Raw genomic sequence first — 21731 nt, 5'->3', positions numbered from 1 at the left:
AAACTACCAGTCCAAGGGAAATGAGCTGTGGATCCTGGCATTTTTAAGGTTCCCCAATTAAATGGAAGGTCTCCACATACACAGAGCTTTCTCCCAGCTTTTTAGTGCTTCATTCTTAAACATGAACATACAGCCAAGGATCAGCAGACATTTGAGGAAAGCTTCTCATGTGAAACTCAGACAAATGGGGTCAAACGCAGAAAAAACAAAGACAATCTAGGGGGGAAGAATGAGGGGAACCCCCTTCAAAACAAGTATGACTTCCATCCTCAGAGAGCTAAAATAAGGTGTTACAAACATGAAATAAGAAGACTCTACTATAAAAAGGTATAGCCAAGAAACAAGAAACAGCTCTTGGAAATTAAAAACCCAAAAGCAGGGGCTTCCCTGGTGGCGCAGTGGTTGAGAGTCCGCCTGCCGATGCAGGGGACACGGGTTGGTGCCCCAGTCTGGGAGGATTCCACATGACTCAGAGCGGCTGGGCCCGTGAGCCATGGCCGCTGAGCCTGAGCGTCCGGAGCCTGTGCTCCGCAACGGGAGAGGCCACAGCAGTGAGAGGCCCGCGTACCGCAAAAAAAAAAAAAAAAAAAAAAACCCAAAAGCAGAAATGAGAATTCAACAGAAAAGTTGCTATATAAAATTGAAGAAATCTCCTCAAAAATAGAACAAAAATATAAAAGGATGGAAAAAAGAAGAAATGAAGGATGTCAATTTATGCCGAACTGACCTATAAATCCAATTCAATTCCAATCAAAAGTACAGCAAGGTTTCTGGGTGGAATGTAACAAGCCAATTCTCAAACTCATATGGAAGATTCAAAGGATAAGAATAACTCTCCTCCCCACGCCCCCAAAAAAATATTAAGAATATGGAGGAGGGAACTTGCCCCATCTGATTTACTCTAAAGCCATGGTAAATAAAACAACTTAGTATTGGTTCAGAAATAGACCAACATGTAAGTGAAACAGAACAGAGCACCAGAAACCAAACCTTAGATATAAAGGAAACTGATATATGACACAGATGACATTTTAAATCAGTAAGTGGTAACAGAATAGACAAGTGAATAACTAGTACAGGGACATTTGGTTATCCATTCGGAAAAAATAAAATTAGACCCTCCCTCATGCTCTATACAGAAAAATATTTTTTTCTTTATGACTTTAGATTATATGAGACATAAAAAGCACTATCAATAAAGGAAAAAAAATGATACATTCAACTACATTAAAATTTAAAAGTGCACATCAAACACAATGTGGATTGTCTCCATGTCTCCACAAAGAGGAAAAAGATGTTTGCCATGGAGATTTAAGTAACCAAGCAACCAAATATATTAAAAACTCTTATAAATCAGTAAGAATATATAAACCATCCAAAAGGAAAAGGGGAAAAAATATAAAATTGCAGTTCACAAAAGGAGAAACATGAATGGCCAATAAACATAACATGCTCCATGTCAGGGAAATAGAAATTTAAGCAAGAGCGAGAAACAATTTCACACGCATCCTATTGCAAATGAAATTAAATCTGGGGACTTCCCCAGTGGTCCAGTGGTAAAGAGTCTGCCTTCCAGTGCAGGGGATCCAGGTTCAGTCCCTGGTTGGAGAACTAAGATCCCACCTATGCCATGGGGTAACTAAGCCCGAGCGCCACTACTGAGCCCGCACTCCTCAACTAGAGAGCCCACGTGTGGCAAACTACAGAGCCCACGCTCTCTGGAGCCTGTGCGCAAATAGAGATAGGAAAAAACCCTCATGCCACAACTAGAGAGAAGCCCACACGCCCCAACGAAAGATCCCGCATGCCGCAACTAAGACCAGACGCAGACAAAAATTAATTCAAATAGAAATTAAATCTGAAAAATACCAAGTGTTCAAGAGACTGCAAGGGAAGAGAAACTCTTCTCTCAAATTGATACAACCCCTTGGGAGAATAATTTAGCATATATTTTACCTCTTAATAATTGCATACACACTAAATACATCCCACATAAACAAAAATATTTGATGTTCATGGAAGCATTGTCTGCAATAATTGAAACTTGGAAAGAACTTAAATCTCAATCAATCCAGTAATGGATAAACTAATTATGACATATGCATAGGATAAAATACTATAGATCAGTTAAATTGAATGAACCAGAGATAGTTTATTAACTTGGCTAAGTCTCAAAAACACAAGTGAGAAAGACAAGTTGGACAGAGACTCATACTGTGTGATACTGCATGTATATTTTTAAAATATACAAAATACTAAAAAAAATGATATATCATCAATGTTTACAGACAGAAAATTAAACACCAACTTCAGAATGATGGTTATCTTTTGGTGGTGAGGTGGTGGTGGGATGGTGAAGTGATTCAGTGTTCAGTGATATGAAATTCGTTACGAATTCTTACGCAAATATGACAAACACATGATCTAGATGGTAAGTGTTGGCTATATTAATGGTACTGGTTGGTTATATTGAGTATTAATTATATATTAATCCCTATTATTTTTTGTATGTTCAAATATTTATAATAGGTGTATGGTTTAATCAACACAATCCATGTCTGGAGTACATTATAACATAAAAGAAAATTCCAAAAGAACTATAAAATACCTCATGCAGTTATACATCAAGATTAACTTGCCTGCTCCAAAATAAATTTTTTAAATTTTTGTCACAGAATTTATTTTCTCATCAAACCAAAGCTACCTGGATCCTTACAGTGAAGTGTGTGTGTGTGTGTGTGTGTGTGTGTGTGTGTGTGTGTCTGTCTGTCTGTCTGTAACAAAATCACGTTAAAGATAGAGGAAACTGAGTGAGTTTTTCTTTTTTCCACTAGAGGGAGGTGTTGAACTTACAATATTTTAAAATGGAGCTTGCTTTTGAACTGACATTTAACATCAAAGTAAACCACACTGTGCTCTTAGAAAATAAACTTGCTTTCTTTCCACACCTTCCAGAAACATAGCCCCAAAAGTATAATTCTTTATACTTACTCATATAAACACTATTTCTTGAACTCCAAAATATGGTTTCAAGTCTGAAGGATTAAAGTAGTTAGAAACATATCAGAGCTAAAGTACTCCCCCTTCCTAACTTATGAAATATATCAATATAGATATAGTTACAACCTTAGTCTAGTACATGATTATCTCTCTAAATCCCCAAAGCCAGCATAGTTCTACAATCAAAAATAGTGTTTACTACTGTAGAGTATAAACTAGTACTATCACAACTTATAAATCCATAAACTTGAAGACCAAGCAATTATACTTCTAGGCATTTACACAGCTAAATCACATGTACAACAGCGCAAAGATATGGACAAGAATGTTAGTGAATCATTTTAAATTAAAGCAAAAACTTTTGAAGGAAATAAAATGTCTATCAATAAGGGATTTGTTAAATGTATTAGGAACTTCCACATGACAGAAAAGCTCTCAAACACTACAAGAATAGTGTAAGAATATCAAAAGATGGATGCCAAATATTACTGAGGCATATTTATGTAAATATAATAATATATGTTTATACACCCTTAGATGAGGAGTAGGACTGGAGCGGGCAGGCCTGCAGGGGTGGGGGGGATTCCTTCACTTTGTGCTTTTAAATTTCCCTAAATTCGGGGCATTTTTACAGTAAGAACAATATTATGTAATTTTATAAACTGAATATTAAGATGTTTCCTGTTTGGAAACAACAGGCAGTACCAGTGCCAGACTCACTTTCTATGCCATTTGCTTACAAAGGGCCCCAGCAGACAGTTTCCCAGGAAGCTACCAAGAAAAGCTCCTTGCTACCCTAGATCATTTAAGGCAAAACTCTGAAATACTTCCTTTTCATGCAACTTACTCCAAGCTGTCCCTAGATCACAACTGTGCTTACCAGGTCAATCTTTGACATGTTGTACCCCAATCCCTAGCTGCTGTCTTATCATACAGCCAATGATTGATGCCCACACCTAGTCTGATACCTTCCTTTACCCCCTCGCCCCCCCACTCTTCCTCCTCCTTCAGTCTGCGGTATTATTTTCAGTCTACATTTCCCACGCTCTTTTGCCATCACAAACTCTCCCACCCCTTGATCACTAGATATATAAACCAAATTTAGTCAGTGAATGAGGAAAGGGTCACTTTGTTCCCTGGCTTAGTTACAGAATTTTGGAAATAAATTAAATATTAAAAACATACATTCATCTTCTAAATGCTTTCAATCCTACTGATGAGCTATACATTGAAATGAACTATAAAAATGACAAAGGAAAGAACATGATGGTTTACCACTGCATGTCCCACACTGCTTACAACAGAAAAGCTCATGGCTAATAAGCATCCTCAAAGTTCACATTGCTATTGCAGAAAACAAAGAAATAAATAAAAACAAAACAAATGTTCATTTTAAATACAAATTTTAAATAAATAGAGATTAAAAATAACATATTTTTTCCAAGATCAATATAAACACATCATTCTAAAATTACCATGGCTTTGCTTTGGTTTGAAATTTCAAATAATGCTAAAGACATGGAATTTTTATGTTTATCAAAAGAGGATAGGCATTTAAAAAATGAAAAACACTTTCTTAAAATGAGGTAACTCCATTAATATTCCAGAGAAGTACACCTCTATTCAGCACTTCAATTACTGGGAAAGAAAGGAGACATGGCATAAAATTAAGATTTGCTTTTTATAGTGAGCCTGAATTCTAAAGCCCAGATGAGAGAAATATTATACCAGCTTTGTCTGTTAAAGATGGAGTTTCATGTAGGTTTATTTAAAACTTATTTTAAAAATTGAATTCCCTTAGAGAGCTACACAAAAGAACACTATGTGATACTAACACCTAATTATAGGATGGAAACCTGAACCCATCAACAGCCAACAGAGAGAGAAGAGAATTTCCATCTATCCCTCAAGTTGTTTTAAAAAAGACTTTTTTAAAATATAAAAGGTTTCTAAGCTTGCTTTATAAAAGGAAAAGCAGTTTTCTTTTGTTAAAATAAAAAGGACAAGAAATTGAGAGACAGTGTTCTGAACATTTTGGTTACAGAGTACAATAAAATCTATTTCACAGAAGGTGGTAGTAACTAAGGAGTATATTCCCCTATTCTTCCCACACATAATAATTAAAGATTCATACAAAATTTCAAATTATCTTAATACTTCATAATACAAAGTCTGATGTAACCATGTATATTTCATGTGAGATTTACAGGATTGACCAGGAAACTGTTATCAAAATCACATCATCCACACATTTAAATACAGGTCTCTGCATCATATTTTATAAGTTCCGGGCTTCTGAATGGTAGCGCTGGAAATTTCTGAGTATTTAAAAAAAGGGGGGGGTGGGACTTCCCTGGTGGTGCAGTGGTTAAGAATCCACCTGCCAATGAAGGGGACACGGGTTCAATCCCTGGTCCAGGAAGATCCCACATGCCATGGAGCAACTAAGCCCGCGTGCCACAACTACTGAGCCTGCACTCTAGGGCCCACATGCCGCAACTACTGAGCCCATGTGCTGCAACTACTGAAGCCCACATGCCTAGAGCCCATGCTCCACAAGAGAAGCCACAATGAGACACCTGCACGCCAGAACAAAGAGTAGCCCCCACTAGCCGCAACTAAAGAAAGCCCACGCACAGCAATGCAGACCCAACGCAGCCAAAAAATAATAAATAAATAAATAAATAATAAAAGGGTTATTTTCATTTACTTATGTGTACTTGTTTGTTCTAGGTAACCCTGAAGACAATTATCAACAACAGCTCAAATGTCCTCTGCTCTGTGGTGATCTCCCCAATCTCCCAGGCAATTAATTCATTTCTCTTTTATGATCCCATAGCATTTTTTCAAAATGCTATTATATTACAATATATTTTCTCTCTTTACATGTCTCTCCATGTTGAGATATCTTTTAGGACAGAAATCATATCTTAATCAATTTTATATCTTCAGGACCCACAGTAGGAACTCAGAAAGTACTTAGGGAATGAATAAATGAACGAGTGACTGAATGAATGAGCAAACTAACTATACAAATTACAAGCAGACTCTAAAAATAACAGGAGCTCAAAATAGAGCTATCATATGATCCTGCAATCCCACTCCTGGGCATATACTGGGAGAAAAACATGGTCCGAAAGGATTCATGCACCCCATTGTTCACTGCAGTGCTGTTTACAATAGCCAAGACATGGAAGCAACCTAAATAAATGTCCATCGACAAAAGAATAGATAAAGAAGATGTGGTACATATATATAATGGAGTATTACTCAGCCATTAAAAAGAATGAAATAATGCCATTTGCAGCAACATGGATGGACCTAGAGACTGTCATACTGAGTGAAGTAAGTCAGACAGAGAAAGAGAAATATCGTGTGTGATATCGCTTATGTGTGGAATTTTTTTAAAAAAAGATAGAAATGAATTTATTTACGGAAGAGAGACAAACTCACAGACTTTGTTGTATACCTGAAACTAACACAACATTGTTAATCAACTATACTCCAATATAAAATAAAAAGTTAAAGAAGCAAATAAATAAATGGGGTTACTAATAAAGCATAAGTTATTCATGTTAGACAAATTTGAAGTCATGACCTTAGAGAGTTCAAGTCTACTAATAAAGAGTATAATTAGCTTTATATCATAAGAAAATCTGAAAATATATTTACCATTACCTCTGCTTAATTTATTTCCAGTGGTTGGTGCAAGTATGACAAATAAAGCCTTTATAAAATTTCAAAAACAAATAAAATAACATAAAATTAAAAAATAAAAATACTAAGAGGTCTAAAAAGTGACTGTCTTTCCAAATTCTACAGAGGGAGAGACTGGGAAGAAAAGGATTGCCCAAGGACCAAAGGTTTGGTAAAGATATGATTTTGTTGGTATTCTGAACACTTACATATACAACAAATTCAGTATTTCCACTGTTTACTGCCAGCTTTCACTCTTAAAGAAATAAGGTGCTTTCTATTCTCTGCAGGTTTTGGGCCACCTTCATCTCACAAAATTGTTCGTAACACAAAGCAACTCTAAAATTTATTTTAGATGGATATTTTTCATTCTGTGAAGAATGCATCTCTTTGACATCTATATAAAGACTATATTTCAATTTGTCATTTTGTGTAGAAAAAATGTTTGTCTTACCACAGAATAAGTAAGAGAAGAAATGATAGAAATTTATTTGAAATTTTAAATTAGTTGGTTAGTGAATGAACAGTTTTAATTTCTTCTACCTCTCCTTCAAAATAATTTACATATAATCTCCTGAAAGAATGCAAAGTGAACAGGAGTAAAAATCTGGAGACTTGTAGTTTTTTCCCACACTAATCACTCGGTCTATGATGTGAGTAAATCACAAATTGCCATCTGCTCATCTATAATGGGGATTAGATGTAATCAGTGATTTTCAAATTGGACTACTCGAAGCCTGGAGGATTCTGTGATTTTGCGGGGAAGAGGTTAAAAGAACATGATTAAGAATTTGTACTTCTTAAAGAGTTTTAAAAAAATCACTATATTATATGACTTATAAGCATCCTCTAATATCCAAAATCTTTTTATTGTATTTCTTTATGTTGTTAAAGACTGCTAACAGTCTCATATTTTAAATTGGAAAACTAAATGCCAAATGTATAGGTGTCCTTTAAAAATCAAATAATTTATGCAGTAGAAGTCACCCAACTCTAATTCTAATAGTATCTTTTGGAAACAGTTGCCCATATTGTCATGTAACTACAAATGAAACACGGCCCTCCAGAGAGCAAAGACTAGGAATTATTTTTTCCTTGAGTAAGCGAGTCAATTATCACACTAATGTAATTTTTAATTTCATAAGCATTAAAAAGACATATTTATTATTTTTAAAATACCTGTACTATAAATTGTAACTCTCTTCTTTCTGCTTCCCATTGTTCTGCTTGTAATCTAAACTCCTCCAATGCTGTCTCCCTGATATGAGACTCCATCTCATTCTTCTCCTGCTGATGTTTTTCCAACGCTTCCTTTACGAGAATAAAATCTTGTTTTAGTATTAGATCAATAAAAGTTATCTTTCTTCCTTCCTCCACAATTTAAATATACAGAGGGCTCTCCTTACCTATACAGACTGTTAAACTCATTATAATTTATGTTAAAATCATTAATTAATAGAATAATTATATTTTGATCATCAGAATGCATATGTGAATAAGAAGCTATGGTTACCCATTTAATTTAAGCAACATTTCATATATAGATAGATAGATAGATATAAATAGATATAGATATATAACCCAATTTTTCCAAAAAATTTAACTGCAGGGGATTGAACAAAATGCATCTTATGATAGAGACAAAACAAAGTGGATTGTTTGGCAAATATGTAAAGGAGATAATATGGAAAGCTCTAATTAGCTATAAAAACACTATTTGGATTATCCCTGATAATTTATATATAAATCTGACAAAGAACACTGTATTTACCAAAGGGGAGAAGGAGGAGTTTTGTGCAACAGATCAGTATAAGGAAACTCTAGAATGTTAAAAATTTGAAAAGTCAAAAAAAGTTTTTTAGGTTTAGATTATTAACTAATTTCTAGTTCTACAGATAAACAATATTTGCAAGAGGTTTTTCTTCTGGGGTTTTCCCAGTTGTACTACATTTACAAGATCTAATCTGGTTCAAAATCTCAGAAGTATAAAATGCAGGTTTCCCAAGAAGCCCAATCTTCTAAACCATAGGGTTTTAAACTAAGTCTGCATTAACACAAGGAGAAAGATTCTGTGGTTTATATGAGACAGAGGGAAAGCCTCCTGTGTCCTTATAAACTGTAGCGCGGTCCTGCATGATAAAGACTGCCCTCCCAACTTTCCCTAATGGAAAGCCAACAGGAGGAGCCTTGAGGTTTTTTCCCCTTAGGGCAAAACAGTGACTCCTCTTCACCCCCAAAGGTCTCTGTGCAGATTAGTTCAAAGCCAATTGTATAAAATCAAAGCAAAGCTCTCCTACCAAATAGGTGATCAAGATCACATCAAGATCTATAAGAGATCTTGAGATGCAGGCTGATTGACTATAAGGAATGCTGCCACCATTACCCTCTTTCCCCATAGCTCTAGATATTTCATGTGGAGAAGTTTATACAAAGCAGTTCAGGGACTTGTAGTTCCAGGTGCCACCTAAACTCCCCCCATTCAAATACTAATGGAGCCCTTGTATATGCCAGGCACTGTTCCAGGGTCTAGGAATATTACAATAAAGAGAAGAGAAAACTGTGACTGTTGACATGCAGGAAATCAAAAGAAGATATGCTGACAATGTCAGGGAAGCTTTGCGCTGAAACTTTTACATTTAACAAATGCTTTTGTAAAATTATTTTTAGTGAAGATTTATTTCCAATATTCTGAAAAGCCATTTACACAAGTGGTAAATGTAGAGCATTTTTATCATGTTATTTTTTAAATAAATTTATTTATTTATTTATTTACTTACTTATTTACTTATTTACTTATTTATTTATTTATTTTTGGCTGAGTTGGGTCTTTGTTGCTGCACACGGGCTTTCTCTAGTTGCAGCAAGCGGGGGCTACTCTTCGTTGTGGTGCACGGGCTTCTCACTGTGGTGGCTTCTCTTATTGCGGAGCACGGGCTCCAGGCACACGGGCTTCAGTAGTTGTGGCTCACGGGCTCTAGAGCACAGTCTCAGTAGTTGTGGCGCACGGGCTTAGTTGCTCCGCAGCATGTGGGATCTTCCTGGACCAGGGCTCAAACCCGTGTCCCCTGCATTGGCAGGCGGATTCTTGACCACTGCGCCACCAGAGAAGCCCTATCATGTATTTTTAAATTTAAATTGGTACTTCCAAAAAGTAGCAAATACAGACAATTCAAAATCTATCTTTTAAGTGGGTGGCAACTTTAACATTAAACCATACTTTTACTTTAGAGACTAAAAAGGAACAAAAAATGGGAGAATAAATAGCTCACAATAATTTCAATAAAAGGTCATCAAATATTTATATACCGTGCCTATACAGAGTGTACCCTACACAGGTAATGAAGTTTACATCAGATACATAAAAATGTTTCTATATTTATTGCATATTCAGGTCAAAATCTGGGGCCCACATTTCTAAAATTACCAATTTTCATGTTGCTGGACCAAAAGGGTTGTGGGTTCTAATCTTCTTACAGTATGCCCATATAAGTGAGTGGTTTTTTTTTGATCAGAGATCTCAAACTGTTTTTCACAAAAGAAACAATATATATATTAATATATTGCTAAAGCATATAAAAAATAGACCTGCAAAAATGCCCCTAAAAAGGAAAGAAGAGAGAGAGAAAGGAAGGGAGTTAGGGGGGGTGGGGAAGAAATTAGATTCTCTTGCTTTCTGGTATTTTCCTTTCCAAAAATAACTTCAAATAATGTATAATAAATATAATGAATATTAAATATAGAAAAATTCCTTCATAAAATATTTTACCTGTACAGTTTTCTCTAGTCTGCTTTTTTCTTTCATAAGTAAATCATATTTTTGATCGCAGTTTTGAATTATATTGTCTCTTTCCTCCAAATCACATTCAAATCTTCTGCATTCTTCTTTCCATTTCTGCTGGGAAGTCTGGAATGCTTTCTCCATCCCACTTGCCTTTCCCTGAAGTTCTGCATTCTGAGCTATTAAAAATTATAAAAGAATAATAGGTACATTTACAACCATAAATTAAAACCGTAGGAGTTCAGAAACCTAGGCATTGGAGCTGATTTCATTTACAGCATGATATTAAGACAAAACATTTAACCACTTCATACCAGTGAACTCTTGAAAAGTCCCTGTCCCAAAACCAATCTATTCTACAATTTCTCAATCTCTTCTTCCCCTTCAGACAGAGGTGATTTTGCTGTGAAATGGTTATGACATATTCCTAAAGGCACGCCCAAGTTTAGATGCATCAGCTGCAACTCAAATGCTTGTTCTCCTATTTAAGAAAATAAATCAAAAAAAATTTTAACTGTGACATATAATAGGGCTACTTTTTAAAAAGACTTGATAGATCACAAATTTTGATTTTTGACTTGGCAACAAGTTAGCTGTGGCATATCTTACACTTGATACTGTCACAAAATTGAGGTCGGGAAACCTAGAACTATAGCTCTTTACTCCCCCAAAGTTAGGCTCGATTCACCTCTCATCCTAGTATTACCTCAAGAATAACCATCACTTCCCAATTCACTATGGCTGCTGTTCTGCCTCAGAACCTAGAAAGAAGTGATGAAAGGCTTCCAGGTCTGGCTCCATCACCTACCACCTGATTAAACCTCCCTGACGCTCTAACCCTCAGTGGGAATAAAGTTGTTGTAAAGATAAAAATGAGGAAATATGTACAAACGTACTTGTTAAACAAACCAAAAAAAAAAGCCAGTTAGTAGTATTATTTTTAAATTATATTTGTGTTTTGAATGGATCGTATGTTCAAAATACAAGTTATTATCAAAGGTACAAAAAGTCTCCCTCCCATCCAGTTACTCTCTCTATAAGACATTATTGTATGGTTTAGTATCCTGTATTGCAGGTAAAAAGTTTGAGGCCATTTTGATTCCTGTTCCTTTGCATCTGGCTTATGTTTCTCTCCTTTCCTTTTCTTTTCTCTTTGAAAGCTTCAGGATCTTTTTTTGGTCTCTATTTTTCTGGAATTTCATAATGCTATGCCTTCACATGGGTCTATTTTTTTCCACTGTGGTGAATATTCTGTGGACCCTTTCAATCTGGCAACTCATATCCTTCAGCTCTGAGATTTTTTTTAAGTAATTTCATTGATCATTTATCCCTCTCTGTTTTCTCTCTTATCTCTTTCTTTCAATATTACCTATTATTCAGATTGGCCCTCAAAGTTTCTTGCCTTTTCTCTCCTATTTTTCCACCTTTGTCTTTTTTACTCTAATTTTGGGATATTTCTTCCATCTTCATCTTCCAATGCTTCTACTGATATTTTTCATTTCTGATTTCACATTTTTTTTTACATCTTTATTGGAGTATAATTGCTTTACAATGGTGTGTTAGTTTCTGCTTTATAACAAAGTGAATCAGTTATACATATACATATGTTCCCATATCTCTTCCCTCTTGCATCTCCCTCCCTCCCACCCTCCCTATCCCACCCATCTAGGTGGTCACAAAGCACCAAGCTGATCTCCCTGTGCTATGCGTCTGTTTCCCACTAGCTATCTATTTTACGTTTGGTAGTGTATATATGTCCAGGCCACTCTCCCACTTTGTCACAGCTTACCCTTCCCTCTCCCCATATCCTCAAGTCCATTTTCTAGTAGGTCTGTGTCTTTATTCCTGTCTTACCCCTAGGTTCTTCATGACATTTTTTTTTCTTAAATTCCATATATATGTGTTAGCATACGGTATTTGTCTTTCCCTTTCTGACTTACTTCACTCTGTATGACAGACTCTAGGTCCATCCACATCATTACAAATAGCTCAATTTCGTTTCTTTTTATGGCTGAGTAATATTCCATTGTATATATGTGCCACATCTTCTTTATCCATTCATCCGATGATGGACACTTAGGTTGTTTCCAAAAATACGGAACGCTTCACGAATTTGCGTATCATACTTGCCCAGGGGCCATGTTAATCTTCTCTGTATCGCTCCAATTTTAGTATATGTGCTGCCGAAGCGAGCACCTGATTTCACATTTTTAATTTCTAAGAGCTTTCTTTTTTTTATACCACCTGGTTCTTGCATCATGGATGGAATATATTCTTTTTCAGCTCTGAGGATATTAATAATGCTTATTTGTTAAATCTTCTCCTTGCAGAGTTTCTGATTCTTCCAAATTATTTTTTTCTCTCCATTTTAGAGGTTTTCCACAAGTATCTGCTAATTCTTGGCTGCCTGCTCCCAATTAAGTGTAACTATAAGGGTGACATACCCTTTATACATCCACATAACCACTACCTAGATTCTGAGCTTCAGGATGAAACTTGATAACTGTGGTCTGATAAAAGTAGGCCATTTATTAGGAAACCCCCAACATCAGCGTCATTAGGTTTTTCCTCTTGGCTTGGTCAGATGACCCATGGAAGAGTTTTCCAAGCTCCCACGTGAAGTATAGAAATCTCAGTGCTAGCTTTTGGGAAAGTCAATAGAAAAAAGGAAGCTGGAAGGAATAGTTCCTCAATATTTAACATTGAGTATGTTATCTTCCTGTTTTTGCCAGTCTGGAGACCCTGTATTTTATCATCTCCAGATATTAAGCCCCCCGAATTACACTAGGAAGTGGGAGCAATCCCAGAATATCATACTCTTGGGAAGGGGATCTAAGAACCTAAGTGTCTCTAGAGCAAACAGATTTCATCTAACCCTCTTTATTTTACTTCTGCTATTCCAATTCCTAATTCCAAAGGTAGCTGGTGCTTCCAGTTCATAAGCCTTTGATTATCTAGCAAGTTGTGTGCCAGCTTTCCCAACCCCTGGCTTAGGATTCTGATGTCTCAGGTCTGCCAAGTCAGTTATCCCTCATCCATTCATTTTCCAGCTTTGAAAATTTTCTCTCTTATCTTGTCTCCTCTCTCAATCATTATGAGATTATCTCTTTTAATATCCCATAACTCCATCAGGTTGTTTTTTATTCTACCCTCAATATTTTATCATATATATAAAGTTTAAAGTATTGTAAAATGAACACCTGTAAACCCCAGACTAGACTCTATGATTGTTAACATTTTGCCATACGTATTTTCTTTACCACACATTCATCCATCTATCCATGCATCCACTCCTTTTTTTCATCCATCAGACCATACTTTTTTATGCATTTCAAAAGAAGTTGCAAATAAAAGTATATTTCACTGCTGAATAATTAAGCATTCATATCAATAATATAGAATTCAATTTTCTTTTGCAGGTAAAATTTACATATAGTGAAATGGACAAATCTTTAAGGGCTCCATTCAAAGAGACTTGACAAATGCATACATTCATGTAACCAAAACCCCTATCAAAATACAGAAAATTTCCTTCAATCGGAAAAGTTTCCCCCTACTTTTCCTAGTTAGTCCTCACTGCCAACCCATCCTAGAGGTAACTGCTGTTCCGATTTTTTTTTCACCAACGACTAGTTTTTTCTGTTCTAGAATTTCATATAATGGAATCATACCGGAAGTCCTCTTCTGTGTAAAGTTTCACTCAGCATAATGTTTTTGAGATTCACTCACGTTACTGAATGTATCAGGAGTTGGTTCATTTTTATTGCTTAGTAATATTTCATTGAGTGAATATACAAAAATTGTTTCTTCATTCTTCTGTCAATGGACATTTGGGGTTTTTCTCCAATTTGGGGCTGCCATGAATAGAGCTGCTATGAAATTCTTATACAAGTCTTTTGTGGACAAATGTTTCTCAGAGAAACTACCAAAGAGTGAAACTTCTGGGTCACTGGATAAATATACATTTATTTTAAAAGAAATTGCCAAGTTTTTTTCCAAAGTAGTTGTACCATTTCACTTTCTCACTAACAAAGTATAAGAGTTCCAGCTCCTCTACATCCTAACTAACATTTGGTATTGACAGTCGTTTCAATGAGAGCCATCAGATGGGTATGCAGTGACAGTCACTGTGGTTTTAGTTTGCATTTCCCTGATGACAAATGAGGATAAGCATTTTTCATGTGATTAACGGCCATTCTTCTATGTTCCTCTGTAAAGTGTCTTGAAATCATCTGACTTTGGGCAAGTAACTTCCCATCTTCCCTGGACTTCAACTTCCTCATAATTAAATAAAAGTCATTAACTTGTACATCTAGTGCCTTTCAAGTCTTATAATCCTAAGTTCCAGACAGTAGTTTAGTAATTAAATGCCAAAGGTGATCAAAAGTATTTCTGACCAATGGCCAGGCCAAGACTAGGGATCGTAACCTTTATAATATCATAACGTGACATTCACTTGGCCCCATGCAGTTAACAAAGCACTTTTATTTTCTCATTTCATCCTTAAAACAACCTAGGTTCAAGTATCAGTAAGTGGCAGAATCAGGACCTAAATCTAAATCTTCAGAATTCACATTCAGTGTTCTCTTCATTGAAACCTGCTGAGTATAAGAATGTTCAGGGCAACACTATTCTTAATAAACAAAAACCAGACACTACCCACTACCAATAGAAATGGATGAATTTAAGTGTGGTATGTTCACACTATATAATACTAAACATCAATATGAAGTTCATATGACAATAGGAATGAACTCACAAGCACAAAGCTGAAGAAGCCAGATACAAAAGAGTACATACACTATATGATTCCTTTCATACAAAGTACAAAAAAGAGGTAAAATTAATTATTGCTATTAAAAATCAGGATAGGGCTTCCCTGGTGGTGCAGTGGTTGAGAGTCTGCCTGCCGATGCAGGGGATGTGGGTTCGTGCCCCGGTCTGGGAAGATCCCACATGCCGCGGAGCGGCTGGGCCCGTGAGCCACGGCCGCTGGGCCTGCACGTCCGGAGCCTGTGCTCCGCAACGGGAGAGGCCACAACAGTGAGAGGCCCGCGTACCACAAAAAAAAAAAAATCAGGATAGCACTTATCTATGTGGAGGACTTCTGGTAATTTTCCATTTCATGACCTAGGTGCTAGTTATAAGTCATACACTTATCTAGGCACACTTCTTTATATATATTATACTCTGTGGTTCCTAAACCTAGCTAATCAACAAATCATCTGCAGTGCTTCTTGAACATACAGATTTTCTCAAGCTAGAGATTCTGTTTCAGATTACATGTGATAGAAGGCCTATGAATTTTTTTTAAATCTCTGTGTGATTCTGCTGATTATTCATGAAACAATGAATAGTGCTCTAAAGTACTCTAAAATGAACAATGCATAGTGTTCTAAAGTGCTCTAAAAAGTGATTAACAGAGTTTTGAAACCATTTTTCTATACTTGTACAAAAAAATAATGTAAGGTAAAGTAAATGAATGTTCACATAATTGCCAGAAGACATACACACACAGCGAAGTCTGTCCATCAAAGGCCAGTCAAAGAAATCAAAACCCTACCTCGGATCCTATATGGAATGCATACACAACAGGGAGCAATGATATACAATGACGTTACAATCCTAAACATGGAAAGAAATAGAAATAGCTTTACCACAGAGTTTTTCTTGGATCCTATGTGCCTCAGCTAATCTTTCTTCAGCAGCACGCCTTCCGAGTCCAGCTTCCTTTCTAGCAACAGCCAGGTCATATTCCAGACTTTGTCGCAATGCCTCTCCTTTTTCAACCTCGGATCGTAGCTTGGCAATCTGGCTCTCGTAGCTTGCCAGCTAAAAACAGACTTCTGATATCATGAACGAGTATAAAAATATGTCTCCAAGACTATGAGATCATGCACTCAAACAATTTTCTTAGAGAAATTTGTTTCTATAATATTTATAAGACAAGAATTTACACATTTATACTTTCTAAAAGACTTGGAAAAGAAGCACTAGCCTTACTCACCAAATAACATTCATTAATTTTCTTATTTTAGAGAATCCACAGAGAAAAAAATTTTTTAATTCTTATATGCACTTCTTATTCAAAGTAAAGAGAAATCACAGGTTTTAATCAGAAAAAGTCATACCTAAGAAGTGAAAAAAATGCATGATATATAGTAAGAACTTAAAAATTCATTCTCGGGCTTCCCTGGTGGCGCAGTGGTTGAGGGTCTGCCTGCCAATGCAGGGGACACGGGTTCGTGCCCCAGCCCGGGAAGATCCCACATGCCGCGGAGCGGCTGGGCCCGTGAGCCATGGCCACTGAGCCTGCACGTCCGGAGCCTGTGCTCCACAACCGGAGAGGACAACAGTGAGACGCCCGCGTACCGCAAAACAAACAAACAAACAAAAAAAATTCATTCTCTCCTCTCCTCCTAATCCCTAATTGAAATCAAGAAGCAAATGGTGGACTTCCCTGGCAGTCCAGTGGTTAAGACGCTGCACTCCCAATGCAGGGGACTCAGGTTCGAACACTGGTCAGGGAGCTAATGTCCCATGTGCCGCACAGTGCGGCCAAATAAATAAAAATAAAATAAAATAAAATGCCTTAAAAAAAGCAGCAAATAGTATCAAAATTTGGTAAATATTGTCTATATTATTTCTCTGGATTATGACATTACTTATAGAGCATAAAGTAATAAAAGTGCCTGTTTTACGGGGATTTTAATGAAAGAATACCTAATTTATCTACTCTTTAGATAACTAGTTAATAACTAGATTTTAATTTATCTAACATACTTCCATGAAGTAGTGTGACAGGAGACAGGTCAGAGTTAGAACCAGATGATTTATAAAGTCCCTTCCCACTCTGAAATTCCATGATCTAATCAATGATTCATTAAGTGATATTAAATACTCGCTACATGTCAAGTACAGTGAAAGATATAAAAACAAATATTATAGAGCCCCTGATCTCAAGTAATGAAATGCTATAGAAGGTCATAAGGGATTAGTTTTACGAAAGAGGTAAAAATGTTATGATAGTTCAAAGAAAAGCAAAATTACTTCTTGCTGGAGGGAGAGAAAGAAATGATGGATGAGAGAGAATGCTAGGAAGGTATCATGTGGGAAAGCATCAAGCTACTATATCAGGCTAGAAATAGATGGTCCAATTACCAAATACAAGACAAAAAGGATTTCTAAAGGGCAACATCAGAAATTACCGTAAGTAGCAGTTAATATGTAGAGTGCAGCGGAAGTTACACTCTTTTTAACGTACATAAGAAAATAATTTCCATTTTTATAAATGTTAGAAAAGTAAATGTCTTCAGCACACTTATACTCACAAAATAAGAATTTACAAATATCTTTTAATAAGTTAATGGCAAAAAACAACCTTTATTACATCTTCAAGATAACTCCATTAATTTCAGAATCACACCATCCCTCCCTGCCCAGGAATAAAGTTGTTAACATTTGGGCATTCCCAGATGTGCCAGTCATTTACTGTTTGCCCCCAGACACCCCCTCCCCCATCCTTCTCCAGCTCTACTCCATATTCTAGGAACTACATGTGCCAGACTTCCCTGCCCACTGGCTTCCTGGGAGTTTGGATCAATGAGAGGCACTTGTGGTATATGTGAGGACAGGAAAGGAGAAGCCAGGGTATTTGTCCCTCTCTAGATCTACCCTGAGCAGCATCTGTCTTCGCTGTGGCTGAAAATCCTTCTGGATAGCTAGCTTTTTTCAACCTTAGGAATGAAAGCAACTTCCTAATGTTGCTACCCTCTGGGTTACCTTAACATCCCCTATTTGTCTTTTTACCGCTTCTGGTACTTGTGTAATCAATTCCATTTGGACACCAAATGATATTACTGCTGGTATCAGAAATAGCCTCAAGATGGGTTTCTGATATTTTGTGGTAAACCTATATGAGCCTAAATAGAATGAAGACCTTTTTGCAGGTAGAAATGAGATACTTTTGCAGTGATCCATGGCCTCCAGTGGGATCACAATTATTTACATTATCATGTGCAATTGTTTAAAATAAAGTGCCAGTTGAGTTCAAGCCTTTGGGAAATGAAGCAGCAACTGCACTTGACCAACATGGCAGTTTTGTTTACTACAAGACCCATGGCATGGGAAGGCTAAATCTAACTATGCTAGAAAATTTACAAAAATGAAAAGGTAATCCCAGGGTTCTAGAATCTCAGCTCAAGACAGTCAGAAAGCCAGAGAGTTTCTATGTTGACTTTAAAGAATCTCTTATTTCTCATAGCCCCATGGCAGACAAGGCTAAAGACCAGATGGAAAATCTAATTATGGGGAATGCAGAATTAAAATACAAGTTGAATAAAGAGCCTCAACAAGTTTCTAATGTTAAGATGGTATATATCAGCTGGGCATTAGGTAGAAAGGAAGGAGATGGATGAGGACTTTTGGAATTAGACAATCCTGAAAACTGTAAACTTCCAATCTCCTCTGAACACCCCTTCTCCCAACAACAGCAGCCTCTTCTCCCTGTCTGAGCTACTTGACCTTCCCTTGCTTAAAGACTTAGTGAGGACCACAACTGAAATAGCTGTCTTGCAACAAGATGTGCAAGACCCACTTTCACCTCTTTGTCGCCATTGATAGACCCAGACCTCAGTAAGCCACAAGGGGAGAAATGCAGTCTTCTCTGGGAGAAGATAGCATCTACAGCAAAAGGACTGCAAAATCTTGCTAATTTTGTGATAGAAGGAATACTGTCTAGGCTTGATTTGGATTTAATAAGCTAGCTGTAACAGCTTGCTTGGAATGGGTGACTGTAAATTGAATTCAACATCAGCCTGCATCACTTAATAAAGTCAAAATGCCAGTACTTTCCTGATATAATATGCAGACTTAAGAAGATGGGAGTGGTGGCTTCCCTTGTGGTCCGGTGGCTAAGACTCTACGCTCCCAATGCAAGGAGCCTGTGTTCAATCCCTGGTCATGGAACTAGATCCCACATGCTGCAACTAAAAGAGCCCACATGCAGCAACTAAAGATCCCGTATGGGGATTTCCCTGGTGGCGCAGTGGTTAAGAATCCGCCTGCCAATGCAGGGGACACGGGTTCGAGCCCTGGCCCAGGAAGATCTCACATGCCGCAGAGCAACTAAGCCTGTGAGCCACAACTACTGAGCCTGAGCCCTAGAGCCCACGAGCCACAACTACTGAGCCCACGTGCCACAACTACTGAAGCCTGCGTGCCTAGAGCCCGGCTCCACAGCAAGAGAAGCCGCGACAATGAGAAGCCCACGCACTGCAACGAAGAGTAGCCCCCCCTCACCGCAACTAGCGAAAGCCCACACACAGCAATGAAGACCCAACACAGCCAAAAATAAAAATTAATTAATTAATTAATTAATTTAAAAAAAGATCTCGCATGCCACAATGAAGGTCCCCCACGCAGCAATGAAGATCCCGTGTGCCGCAATTAAGACCCAGCGCAGCCAAATAAATAAATAAATATTTTAAAAAGAAAAGAAAAGAAGGTGTGAGTGCTTTTTTTATGAGCAAACCAAAACCTCCCCTTTCGCCAACTGCATCCTCTTTGAGAGCCCAAAGGACATTATTTTCCTAATTAAAGTGCTCTAAAATACACTGGCCAGCAAAAGCACCCTTAGAAAGTTCTAGCGGCTAACCTCTATACACCAGAGATAATAGTAGATGGTAAAGATAATGGTGGGATATGTCATAATTGAGATGGACTCGCCAACCTCAGTCAAAATGGTGAAATTCCAGGGCAGCAAAGGCCAAGTGGTAGCAATTAACCAGTAGAGACAAGGTGAGCACAGTTTCTATAATGGACGGCTGGAGCACAACAGTAATCATAGCATTTGACCTCCAGGTATTTGTGGTGGTATCTAATTGATCCTCGTGTACCCGGGAATTAAAGAGATGGACAGTCTTCTAAAGCAGTGCCATGCAGTAGATATATAATGCAAGAAATTTTAAATTTTGTGTAATTTTAAATTTTCTAGTAGCAATATTTTGAAAAGTAAAAATATGTGGGGCTTCCCTGGTGGCGCAGTGGTTGAGAGTCCGCCTGCCGATGCAGGAGACCCGGGTTCGTGCCCCGGTCTGGGAAGATCCCACATGCCGCGGAGCGGTTGGGCCTGTGAACCATGGCCGCTGAGCCTGCACGTCCGCAGCCTGTGCTCCGCAACGGCAGAAGCCACAACAGTGAGAGGCCCGCATACCGAAAAAAAAAAAAAAAAAAATGTGAAACTAATTTTAACATTTTACTTAACCCAATATATCCAAGATTCTTTATTTCAACATAAAATCAACATGAAAAATTATTAGTGAGCTATTTTACTTTTCTTAGATATTTTACACCTTTTTGTACCAAGTTTTTGGAATCCAGTGTGTATTTGTATCACATCTTAATTCAGACTAGTCACATTTCAAGTGCTCAAAAGATACATGTGGCTAATGGCCACCATATTGGAGAAGCAATTCTAAAGCATTATTTGGTCTAAACAACAACAACAAAAACAAACAAACCAAAAAAAACAAACTGACAAAAAAACAGAAAAACTCCAAGTCTGGTGAGCAGAATCCTTACTTAAGTCTCTAAAATACGAAGTCATACCCTCCCATCAGTTCCCAGACTCCCTGACTCCTTGAGGCACCATCACAAGTACACACTGTAAACTTCCCCAAGCCTTTCCCAATGCGCAAGGTACAAGCTCTGAACTGGAGACTAGCATTTACTATATCTCACATACACAGATCCAGGAAATAAAGGATGGAAGTGGAAGTGGCCTCTCTCTATTAACATAGCCTCTAATAACCTTACCATCTACCAACCCACTCACCAGGTTCCCCACCCACCCACCCAAACATGCAACTTTGGGCTTTGATACTTTAGAAGAGATCTTAATTTACAAAGGGTGAATACTTCCACCAGGTGACACAAAAACGATCCACATTGATACATACTGCAACATGGATTAACTTTGGAAACATTATGCCAAATGAAACAAAACAAACACAAAAGGACAAATACTCTATGGTGCCACTTATATAAGGTATCTATCTAGAATATGCAAATGCATAGAAATATAAAGTAGATTAGAGGTTAGCAGGGGTGGGGATGGGGGAAGGAGGACGGGGGGAGTTATTGCTTAACAGGTACAGTTTCTGTATGGAATGATAAAAATTTTTGAAAATAGATACTGGCGATGGTTGCACAGTGCTGTGAATATAAATATAACTGAATTGTACACTTAAAATGGTTA

At 37.2% G+C, this 21731-nt stretch overlaps 1 protein-coding gene across 1 annotated transcript in view; it reads right to left on the bottom strand.

The window, feature by feature from the left end:
• Positions 1-21731, bottom strand: part of CCDC171 (coiled-coil domain containing 171) — a 349212-nt gene that overhangs the window by 307227 nt on the left and 20254 nt on the right. Inside the window, exons 3-5 of the mRNA XM_007465652.1 lie at positions 16132-16306; positions 10463-10653; positions 7876-8007 (exon numbers count right to left, since the gene is read on the bottom strand). Of these exons, the coding sequence (XP_007465714.1) occupies positions 7876-8007; positions 10463-10653; positions 16132-16306 (498 nt within the window). The remainder of the gene's footprint in view (positions 1-7875; positions 8008-10462; positions 10654-16131; positions 16307-21731) is intronic.

Source organism: Lipotes vexillifer, unplaced genomic scaffold (assembly GCF_000442215.2).
Source record: "Lipotes vexillifer unplaced genomic scaffold, Lipotes_vexillifer_v1.1 scaffold31, whole genome shotgun sequence".
NCBI classification, from domain to species: domain Eukaryota; kingdom Metazoa; phylum Chordata; class Mammalia; order Artiodactyla; family Lipotidae; genus Lipotes; species Lipotes vexillifer.
Note: the sequence above shows the minus strand (reverse complement) of the source record. Positions and strands in the feature narration are given on the sequence as shown.